The sequence below is a fragment of the Castor canadensis genome, chromosome 16 (genome assembly GCF_047511655.1).
Source record: "Castor canadensis chromosome 16, mCasCan1.hap1v2, whole genome shotgun sequence".
NCBI classification, from domain to species: Eukaryota; Metazoa; Chordata; class Mammalia; order Rodentia; family Castoridae; genus Castor; species Castor canadensis.
The window spans coordinates 7048006-7059305 of NC_133401.1; the positions used below are offsets into that span (position 1 = coordinate 7048006).

At 52.3% G+C, this 11300-nt stretch overlaps 2 protein-coding genes and 1 non-coding gene across 5 annotated transcripts in view; 1 reads left to right on the forward strand and 2 right to left on the reverse strand.

Annotated features, from left to right (window-relative positions):
• Gapdhs (glyceraldehyde-3-phosphate dehydrogenase, spermatogenic) overlaps window positions 1-11300 on the forward strand; it is a 64190-nt gene that overhangs the window by 37116 nt on the left and 15774 nt on the right. The window lies entirely within an intron of this gene.
• Trnaa-agc (transfer RNA alanine (anticodon AGC)) lies at window positions 2415-2490 on the reverse strand. Its single transcript has one exon. It is a non-coding gene; the product is annotated as a tRNA-Ala (tRNA).
• Window positions 7027-11011, reverse strand: Sbsn (suprabasin). Of its 3 annotated transcripts, none has more exons than XM_074058141.1 (5): window positions 10687-11009; window positions 9067-9312; window positions 7680-7745; window positions 7535-7579; window positions 7027-7198 (listed from the first exon to the last, which is right to left on the reverse strand). In XM_074058141.1, the coding sequence occupies exons 1-5, from the start codon at window positions 10963-10965 to the stop codon at window positions 7175-7177; spliced, it is 660 nt and encodes a 219-aa protein (XP_073914242.1). In that variant the 5' UTR covers window positions 10966-11009; the 3' UTR covers window positions 7027-7174. The 3 variants fall into 3 exon arrangements, with proteins under 3 accessions (XP_073914242.1, XP_073914241.1, XP_073914240.1); XM_074058140.1 differs by having other exon boundaries at window positions 10600-11009; XM_074058139.1 differs by having other exon boundaries at window positions 9067-11011.

Genomic DNA, 11300 nt, shown 5'->3' on the forward strand with positions numbered 1-11300 from the left:
ATGCTCTTCCACACAGAGTCACTGGGAGCCATGGGGCTGTGTTCAAGTTCTGAAACTGGGGAAAGCCCTTGGTGAAGCCCCCAAGTGCCTGGGAAGAAATGGCTCTCCCCTGAGAGTGACTGCTAAAGTGTCTCAGTTAACACTCAGGCTGCTGTCGCTGAGAAACCTGGGCGTGGAGCAGGGGAGCTGGGCGGGCCAGCCACCCCCAGGGGAGAGTGGGAGGGAAAGACCAAGGGAGGGGGCAGCTGACCAGGTTTCCATCCTGTTTACCCAGCTCGAGGGACACAGGTGAGCTCAGGACCATCATCACCCAGCTTGTCACACCCACCTGAGCCTCCCCCAGGGCCAGGGTAGCACTGGCAAACGAGGAGGGCTCAGCACAGGAGACATCCCTAGGCACCATGCTTCTCATCCCTAGTCCCCACTAGGATCTGGAACTCCGGCATCCTCCCCATCTTTCCTCCCTGCTTGGCCAGTGTGGCCACTTCTTTGTTCCCAGGGGCCCCAGGTCCTCCCGCTTGGCACTGTGTTGTATCACTGGGATTCATCATAGTTAGGAGGGGCCGGTTTCCATCTGCCTTTCTCAATGTCTCTGTCTTTCTCTTCTCCACCCCACACCCGCACCTGACTTGTAACATCCAACCCTCCTTAGCATGTAAACACCATCCATGACTGGGACCAGTCTCCTCTACTCCCACCTCCCATCTGACTCTAATGATGATAATAATGGTAGTAGTAAGAATAATAAAAATAACAATAATTGCAGCTCCAGCTTTCAAAGGCTTTTTCTCTGTGCCCGGTACTGGACTATACGCGCTGTAAGAATCACACAGCTTGAAAGATGGGTTAGACACAGACACGGAGGCTCGGAGATGGCACATGATCATGCAGTAGAGCCAAGAGCCAAGCCCAGACCTGTCCCCTGCCTGAGCTCAGGCTCTCAAGCCCCGTCCGTCATGTTCGTGTCTCACACCCACCCCTCCGTGTTCTCTGGACAAACTTGAGTTTGGTCTTGCTCTAGGGCTGTGTGAGAGGAGAGGGCTGCATGAGGAAAGTGGGGCTCCCTCCCGCCCCGAGCATGCTGCCTCTCTCTTCTGCAGCTCAGGGTCACGGGTCAGAGGAGGGACATTGGGCAGAGCACCCGCCGACTCACAGGCTCCTTCCGAGCCGGCCTCATCTCACCCCATCTTACCAGCACTGCACACCTGCCTTCTCCCTTCGCCATTTATAAAGTTTGTCTTTAGATTTCTTACTTAAGAATATTACAAGAGCCCGGGGTGATGGTGCATGCCTGTAACTCCAGTGCATGGGGGCTGAGGTGGGATGATTTTGAGTCCAAAGCCAGCCTGGGCTACATAGACCCTATCTCAAAAAAAAAAAATAGAATACTTCAAACAAATACTTCATGCCACTCATTAAGTGGAAGCCAGGATAACTTGTCCATGGATAGAAAGTGTCAGAAAGTCAGGCAGGGCGCCATGGCTCACGCCTGTGTTTCTAGCTACTCAGAAGGCAGAGACCAGGAGGATCACGGTTCAAAGCCAGCCCCAAGCAAATAGTTTGCAAGACCCTATCTCAAAAAAACCCAACACAAAAAGGGATGACAGAGTGGCTCAAGGTGTAGGCCCTGAGTTCAAATCCCAGTATTGCAAAAAAAAGTGTCAGAAAGTCACAATGAGAATCAGACAGTGGCATTGCCTCATAGCTACAGGCCCACTCTCTCTTTATTAAAAAAAAGATCTCAGCAAGTCTGAGAGGTGTCCGGGTACACCACCCCAAAAACTGTGTCTTTCCCTTTAACACAGTTCAAAAGCTTAAAAGAAAATTGAGGAGTGAGCTTCTTATGGTCCAATTTGGAGTTATTCAAAGCCATGCCCATGAACCACCTAATTTCTCCCAAACCCCAATTCCGCCTTCTAGGATAAACGTCCCTCATCCATCACCGGCCTGTAGTTACCTCAGCTCAGCCTTCTACACTCTTGTTAAATACCTGTTGAAGGCTGGGAGCACAGCTCAAGTGACAGAGGGCCTTCCTAGCAATCTTGAGGTCCTGAGTTCAAATCCTTGTACCACCAAAAAAAATTTTAAAGAAATACTTATTGTAATCAAATGGATTATTAGGTGTTGACCTTAATCCTCACTACAACCCCAAAAGGTCAGTACTGCTCCCATTTCGTACATGAGGCAACTGAGGTCCAGAGTGGTTAAACACACCCAAGGTCATATGTGAAATGACTGTGATGCAATGGAACTGTTAAACCATGACCCAGATCCTTCTGACCGAGCTTGTTCTTCAACATCCCTAAAAACATCCCCAAAACTGACATGTGTGTCATGTCTGAGACCCACTGGTTTCATCTTCTCTCTAATTCACTGCTTCATTCATTCTGCAAATCTTTGTTTTGTTTTGCTTTTGCTGGTACTGGGATTTGAACTCAGGGCCTCATGCTTGCTAGGCAGGCGCTCTACCACTTGAGCCACTCCACCAGCCCTTCAGTTGGCAGATTTTTATGGGGTTTGCTCCTGTTGTGCACTGCACCTCTTCTAGGCACTAGGGAGCACGATGAACAAGGCTCCTTTTCTGGGTGCTCAGGTTCACGGTGGTGGAGAAGTCGAACAATAAGCTAATCAGGTGGTAGTAAGCCCTACAAAGAAAAACAGTGGGGGAAACAGAGAAGACAGGAGGTATTTTAAATAGGGCAGTCAGGGAAGGGCTGTTTGAGATGTGCCTAATGTGCTGAGACTTGCAAGAAATGGGAAGGCAAATCATGGGTGTATCTAGGATAGAGTATTCCAGGCAGAGGGATGACAGTGCAAAGGCCCTGAGGCAGGGCCTGCTCACTGTATTTGAGGACCATTTGTGGTTGGAGCAGAGGAGAAATGGGAGGAATTGAAGTCATAGAGGGAGAGGGGATCCTGGGGCTTTGAGGACCATGTGAGGACTTCGGTTTTGACTCAGTGTATTCAGAAGCCCTTAGGGTGCTAATAGATGGGAGGGATGCAGGTTGTGGAATACAGAGTACAGATGCCAGGGAGGAGGCTTTAGGGAGACAACAGAGGCTGCACTCAAATATCACAGGATGATGAGGTCTTGAGTGCAGGTGATGTCTCTGCTCCTTTCAATGGGATTCCGGGGATCCTCAGTTCCCCTCCTGGAGCCCAAGTTGAAGTCCAGCTCCATCACTTACTGGCTGTGATATTTAATTCATCTGTGCAACAGTTTCACCTCTGTAAAGACAGGTGAGTATAAGGCTCGGAGTAGCAGAACATAGAGCTTAGAAAAGTGCGTTTTGAGGGCACACAGAAGCCCTCCACTGACATCTCCTCGGTAGTGCTGGGTGTGTGGGAATGCTTTCTTGACATTTGTTCGATTCACACACACACCTGTTCTGAAAGAGCCAAATGCAGAAAGTACTGTGACTACTCCCACCACCACTACTACCTCCTCCTCCTCTTGTCTTCTTTTGGTGGAACTTGGGGTTTGAACTCAGGGCCTTGCACTTGGTAGGCAGGCACTCTATCTCTTGAGCCATGCCCCCGGCCCTTTTTGCTATTAGTTATTTTTAAATAGGGCCTGTATTTTTTTCCAGGGCTGGCCTCAGGCAGCAATCCTTCTACCTATGCCCCCTGAGTAACTGGGACTACAGGCATGAGCCACTGTGCAGAACCCATTTGGTGGCACTGGGGTTTAAGCTCGGGGCTTTGTGCTTGCTAGGCAGGTGCTCTGCTGCTTGAGCCACACCTCCAGGCCCCTGCAGGACCCATTTTGAAACAGGCACTCCCATTGCTGTTGGTGGCAGGAAGGCAGCCCACCCCACTAGCAGAGAACACTCTTGATTGGAGCCTTGCCATGACTGTTATTAGCTGGGTGGCCACAGGCAACTCTCCCTTCCTTGAGCCTCCTCTTCATCATCCATGAGGGGATAATCGTGGTACCTGCCCCATGGAGTAGTTGTGCAGATAAAATGAATCATGTCTGTAAGTGCTCAACACAGACCCAGTAAGCACCCAATAAAAGGTGGCTGTGAGGGTGCCACCCAGATTCCTTGCCCTGTTCCCCAGTATCTACAGAAACCAGCCCTTCCTGGCCCCGCTCCACCCTTCTTGGCAAAGCAGCCTATTTCTTGCTCACCCTCTTCCATTGTCTTTCTCAAGCCAGTTGCTCAAATGCTAGACATTTGTGCCTGGCCTTGACCTTGCCTCTTGAACCTCTTAGTCTAGGAGGGAAATGGATGTTAAGCAATATTTGTAATATAAGTGCAAATTGTCACAAGCAAGATGAAGGACAGATTAGCTGGGCACTGGTGGCTCACATCTATAAATCCTAGCTACTCAGGAGGCAGAGATCAGGAGGATTGCGGTTCAAAACCAGTTTGGACAAATAGTTTGTGAGACCCTATCTCAAAAAAAAAAATCACATAAAAGGGCTGGCAGAGTGATTCAAGTGGTAGAGCACCTGCTTAGTAAGTGTGAGGCCCTGAGTTCAAGCCCCAATGTGCCAAAGGAAAAAACCAAAAAGGACAGATCAGGGTGCCATGAGAGGTGATGACAAGGGTAGACTTTGGTTTAGGCTCGGGGGTCAAGGTAGCTGTGACCTGAGGGGTTTGGAGGAAACAGTGTGGGGACAGGGGGACATGGAGAACAGTCCTAGCAGAGAGATGGCAGAAAAGGCCCCAGGCAGGAGAGGGGCCTGTGCACCTCTTCTTCCCTTCAAGACCACTTGAAACTCTCCATTCCAGAAGCTTCCCAGAATTGACCCTTCGTACATAGGGATTATCTCAGACTTCTTTGGTTCTTTCAGAACTCCCTGCAAATCAACCCAACAAGAAAATATGCATAAAATAAAGTCAGTGAAAGCTTTTACTTGATAAAGAGTGATGCTTTTGACTATTGCCTTTGCCAAAGCAGCCACTGTAGGATTCCTTTAAGTAGGGACTGGTTCAGTTCACCAGCCCAGCACAGAGTAGACCCTCAAGTGTGTGATACAAATGAATGGTTCTGTGTATTAAAGTGCACCAAACAGATGTCTGCAGTTTACTTTGAAATGCTTCAAAAAATGAGGGATGCGGTGTGATGGTGCACACCTGTAATCCCAGCTACTCAGAAGACAGGTAGGAAGATCTTGGTCCAAGGCCAGCCTAGGCAAAGCATGAGACACAATCTGAAAAACAAACTAAAAACAATTGCAGGTGTGGTTCAGTGGTAGAGCACTTGCCTAGCAAGTGAGAGGTCCAGAGTTCAATCTCTAGTACCACACATACAAAAAAAAAAAAAAGCATCAAAAGTGTATTGATGCAGGGTTTGGCGGTGCATACCTGTAATACCAGCCCTCAGGTGGCTGGGGCAGGAGAATCACAAGTTCAAGTGCAGCGTGGACTACAAAGCAGACCCTGTCTCAGAAAAAAAAAAGGCCAGGCACCAGTGACTCAGGCCTATAATCCTAGCTACTTGGGAGGCTGAGATCAGAAAGATGGAGGTTCAGAGCCAGCCCAGGCAATTAGTTCACAAGACCCCATCTCCAAAATAACCAGAGCAAAATAGACTGGAGGTGTGGCTCAAGTGGTAGAGTGCCTGCTTTTCAAGCACAAAGCCCTAGGTTCAAACTGCAGGCCCACCAAAAAGAAGAAAAAAAGCATTGATATGTGGTAGGTACATCATGGAACAAGTATAACAAAGTGATAATGGGGGATCTAAGTGTAAGAACGCAGGTGTCCACTGTAAAATCCTTTCATCTTTTCAGCATGGTTGAAACAGTCTCAAAATTACATATTGCGGGTAGAGGGAAGGAAGAGAGGTAATAAGACGCTGCTGTCGTACAAAGTAAGGAAAAGGAAGAGAATACATGTCAGGAAGATCGCCTTGATTATACCAATGCAGTTGTGTCAGTCAGTTCTTACTGGTGTGTTGGTTTTTATTTGTTTTCATAATCTGTTCATACACCTTGTCCCCAGAAAGGCCAAACTCCCCAAGGGCAAGAACTCTGACTCTTCCTTTTGGTCCCACGATTGATGGAGTTTGAGAGCTGGAAGCAGTGATTATAGCCTTCACCACAGACACCTCATCCTGATTTATGCAGAGGCAATGGTGGCCCTGGGGCGGGGGGGGGGGTGGTGTGTAAACTGCCTACAGGCACCTGTTTCCAGACTGAAATGCAGCTCTCCCCCACCCGGGCCAGTGCTGGGGAGCCAGAGAGAGATTTTGGAGCCACTGCGAGACGCTGGGTTCTGGTGATGGGCCGGGAACCAGATGTGGGCCTGCTGCTCTCTAACAGGTTCCCCTCAAGTGCCCTGTCCCCTGCTCCTCAACTGCTCATCCATCCACTGGGGCTAATGAGAGGACTGGTGCAGTTAGGTCGAGGGAGACTTAAGTGATCACAGAGTGGCTTCTAGTGAACCTAGTAAGTGCTCAGTACACAGTGGTGGCTTTGAGTGGTCTAAGAATCTGAACAATGGGCCTTCTGTGTCGCTCTCCCCTCCCTCCTGTCATGGGAGTGTCTCCTACCTGAGCCTCCATCCTCCCCAATCCTTCTCCTTTGTCTTCTGGCCATATTCACTGCCCGCCCCCCTTCCAAGCAGAATAGTGTTTGGAGCTCTGAGCCGCTTCTCCCTCCACTCTCTCTCTCTGTTCCAGCGGTTGGTGTTTCCCAGCTCTACAGGCCTCCACATGTGTCCCACGTGGGGGCAGCTACAGCACCTCTTACCTAACTGGGTGGCTGCAGGGTGGTGATGCCAAGCCTGTAAAGAGCCCAGCTTGTCTTCACTGTACAATGAACACAAGCTGCTATTGTGTTCTGGGGAGCCCCCCCACAAAGAACGCTGTCCCCTCGGGCTCCACCTAGGTGCCTCAGTACTCTCCTGGGAGTGGCACAAACTGCACACTAAGAAAGGGAGGCTTGTTCCTATCAGCTCAACCTATCCTGTGTCCCCGACCCCAGCTCCTTCAGCCAGGTATCAAGAAGAGGAAATGCCAGCCCTCACCCCTACCCTGCCCTGCCTACCCCTCTTCAGGGAGCACAGTGGACCTTGATGACAGAGGACATGTGTCACATTTATTCACAAATCTCAGTATGGCCCTGCTAAGGGACTTCCGGAACCTATCCCACCCCCCACCCCAGCTCCTCTGGGTCATGACAGCTGGTGTGACAACAGGAACATTCTGTTGCCTGGGCGTCAATTTAGGGCATGATGTCGGCGACGCTCTGGAAGAGAGGAGAGAGGGTGGATGCAGGGGTACAGTTGGGGGATTAAGATACCTGCCCCACCCCCTCTCAAGAAGTGAGGAGACCAGCTCTGAGTTGTTTCTGTTCTGGGGAAAGTCTTAAGGAAGGTCGCCCCTTGGTTTGGGGCTTCCCAGGTAGAGGGGTAGGGTGCTCGCTAGGAACCTGAAAGCTAAAGGCGGGTGAAGAGGGGCAAGGGCAGAGCTGGGAGGAGTGGGCTGGTCTCTGCAGAGGTCCAGTCTGCCCACAGGGAAGGTGTCTGAAGGCAGCCTTTGGGAGCGACATGAGACAGTCTCCAGATGAGGGGCAGGTACTCACCCTCCACAGAGCCGGTAAGTTGATGAAAGGCTTGTTGACCGAGGCCTGGGAGTCAAGGACAAGGTCAGTCATCAGCCTCTGTCCCACCACCTTCCCGCGGAACCCCACAGTGGCCTCCATCCCCTAAGGCCACCCCAAGACTTACCCCAGATACTAATGTGGTGGTTGCGGTCCCTCCGTGTTGGCCGGAAGCCTCGCCTTGATGGCTGCCCTGTGGACAAAGCCCAGATCGTCATTGTGACCTTTCTACCCTGGAGTGTCTCCCACCTTCCTTTTCCTAGTGCCCTCTAGGTAAATGGGGCAGGACTGGGAGGCACAGACTGCCCTCTGGCCTACCCATTCACCATCCAGAGAGACCCCAAAGCCCACGCATTGTGGGAGACAAGAGGTAAGCAGAGTCACCACAGTCATCCGTCTCCTGCCCACTGGCCTCCCAGACTCCCCTTCATCTTGGTATTAGGACACTGCTCCCATCACTGCGAAGGGGGTGACTGGGAACCCAGAGGACCCATGCAAACACCAGCAGCATGGCTCACGTTCTGCACACAATCTAGCTTCAACCCTAACTCGAGCTCAGCGACCCCATCCCCAGTCTCTCAGCAGTGCCTCCTCAACTGCACCTATCCCCTGGGCTGCTCCTGCCCCTCTCCAGGCCACTCCAGCAGGCTGACTCAGGACTCTCTCCTCCATCCACTCCTCCCTGGCTCCCCACCTGGCAGCACATACAACCCTGGGCTTTGACACCTGGGACAGACCCAGTTTGCTGAATCCAATGACTGCTCATGGAGGTTGGAGGGGACTGGGGCATGCAGGAGTCAGCCTCCTGCTAGTCCCCAGGGTCCACCTGGCCCCTATTCTTTTGTGAGTGGAGCTGCTTGCCTGGCCTTCAATATCTGTTTCATCTATTTAAACGGGTAAAAGAGTACTGCAGAACCCACCCCCATGAGGCAGTGCAGAGGAAGAGAAAGAACCCCATCTGCAAATTACCAGCTGGGCACTTGCCCATGACCAGCAAGTGCTCTTAGCCTCTCTGAGCCTCAGTGTCCTTATCTGAGCATCAGGGAGTTAGCGTCCTCACCCACTACCTCAGAGGATTGCTATGAAGAGTAAACAGAACGCAGCTTATCTCCAAAAGCTCTTCCTCTCTCCTTTGTCTCATGCTCTGAGTTTTCTCAGCACTCTTTCTGTTTGCACTTAGAGATCTAACTTCAGAGCTGTTTCCTGTTCCTAGAAAAGGCTTCTTGCTCCTCATGAGGCCCCTTAACTAGGAGGGCAGCTCCCGAATGTGGGACTAAGTGCCTTCCATGCTGTCTGGGGTGGGCTTTGCAGATAAGATGGCTTAATCCATCTGACCAGCTGACCACCACCTCCTTGCTTAGGGAGATGGAGAAGGAAGAAGGGGAACACAGTTACATGCTGCTCAAGCTTCTTTTAGCAAACAAAGGCTACATGGGCTCCCCCAAAATCCCAAGGGTTTAGCCTCTCCTCCCCCAGCCCCCTTCTCCCCAGTTTCCCCACCCCTGTTCACCTACATTCAGCAGCTGGTTGGCCTCCTTGCTGGCTTGGTTGACCCCATTAAGAGCACTCTGCTGCAACCTGTCCACTTCCTTCCCGGCCTGGCCAGCAGCATGGTGGACACCTTGGCCAAGTTTCTCCGCCTCCTTTCCGGCCTGACCAGCAGCACTGTTGAGCCCTTGGCCAAATTTCTCTGCCTCCTTCCCGGCCTGGTTGACCCCATCGTGGACCCCTTGGACCACTTTGTCTGCTTCCTTTCCGGCCTGTTCAACGGCATGGTGGAGTCCCTGGCCAAACTGTCCCACCTCCTTCCCGGCCTGGTTGGCCCCAGGATGGACACCCGAGATTACTTTTTCTCCCTCCTTCCCAGCCTGCCCGGCGGCATAATAACCATCATGGCCAAACTGCTGTGCCTCCATTGCAGCATGGCTAAGTCCATGATGAGCTCCTTGGACCACTTTGTCTCCCTCCCTCCCACCCTGCCCAAAAGCATGCTGGGCCCCCTGACCAAACTTCTCTGCCTGCCTCCAGGCTTCATTAACCCCATGGTGAATCCCCTGGCCAAACTCTTCTGCTTCCTTCCCAGCCTGACCTAAAACATTATGGCCCCCTTGGCCAAACTTCTCTGCCTCCTTTCCACCCTGGCCAAAAGCATGGTGGACTCCCTGACCAAACTTCTCTGCCTCCTTTCCACCCTGGCCAAAAGCATGGTGGACTCCCTGGCCAACCTTGTCTGCCTCCTTTCCACCCTGGCCAAAAGCATGGTGGACTCCCTGGCCAAACTTCTCTGCCTCCTTTCCACCCTGGCCAAAAGCATGGTGGACTCCCTGGCCAACCTTGTCTGCCTCCTTTCCACCCTGGCCAAAAGCATGGTGGACTCCCTGACCAAACTTCTCTGCCTCTTTTTCACCCTGCTCAAAAGCATGGTGGACTCCCTGGCCAAACTTCTCTGCCTCCTTTCCACCCTGGCCAAAAGCATGGTGGACCCCCTGGCCAAACTTCTCTGCCTCCTTTCCACCCTGGCCAAAAGTATGGTGGCCCTCCTGGCCAAACTTCTCTGCCTCCTTTCCACCCTGGCCAAAAACATTGTGGCCCCCCTGGCTAAACTTCTCTGCCTCCTTCCCACCCTGACCAAAAGCATGGTGGCCCCCCTGGCTAAACTTCTCTGCCTCCTTCCCACCCTGACCAAAAGCATGGTGGGCCCCCTGACCAAACTTCTCTGCCTCCTTCCCACCCTGACCAAAAGGATGGTGGACTCCCTGGCCAAAATTCTCTGCCTCCTTCCCACCCTGACCAAAAGCATGGTGGACTCCCTGACCAAACTTCTCCGCCTCCTTCCCACCCTGACCAAAAGCATGGTGGACTCCCTGGCCAAACTTCTCCGCCTCCTTCCCACCCTGACCAAAAGCATGGTGGACTCCCTGGCCAAACCTCCCAGCCTCGTTCCCAGCCTGCCCCGCAACATGGTGGGCCCCTTGACCAAACCTCCCTGCTTCACTTCCCGCCTGGTTGGCCCCATGATGGATGATTTTGTCTGCCTCCTTCCCAACCTGTCCAGCAGCGTTGTTGACCCCATGGGCAAACTTCTCTGCTTCCTTTCCTGCATGTCCAACGCCATTGTTGATCCCATGGGATACCTTGTCCAAGCCGCTGTTGAGCCCCTTTTCCACCTCCTTGCCGGCCTGGCTTCCCATGTTGCTAAGTCCATTAAAAACTTTCTCCACTTCCCTTCCGGCTTGAGTGATTCCATTATTGATGCCTTCCAGGGCCTTGCCCACCTCTCTTTCTGCATTGCTCAGCCCCCGGTTGATCCCTTCGATGACCTTCTCGATGGGGTCATCATTGGCTGCCCATGCAGGCAGCGCCCCTAGGAGCAGGAGGAGGCAGCAGGAGCTGAGCAAATTGGCAGGATGCATATTGTTGGGGAGGTGGGGAGGATACAGAGAGGAGCCCAGGAAGCAAGGCTGCTATTTATCCTTGGCCTCCCGCCCTCTGCTCCACCCCGCATGACTCAATTGCCCCTGTGAGGCACTGACTTGGTCCCAGTCAAGGAGGCATTTCCCAGGGAGATTTGAGATTGAGCAATAGAAAGAAGGAGGAAGACAGTGTGAGTCATGCAAGGAGAAGATCCCCAGCATCTTTGCTCCTTATTCTGCTAAGGCCCTCCACCCCAGCAGAGGGGTCTGCCCTACCAACCAAAGCCCAGGCCTACCCTCTCCCAAGCCCATCTTCAGTCACCTCCATCCCTCAT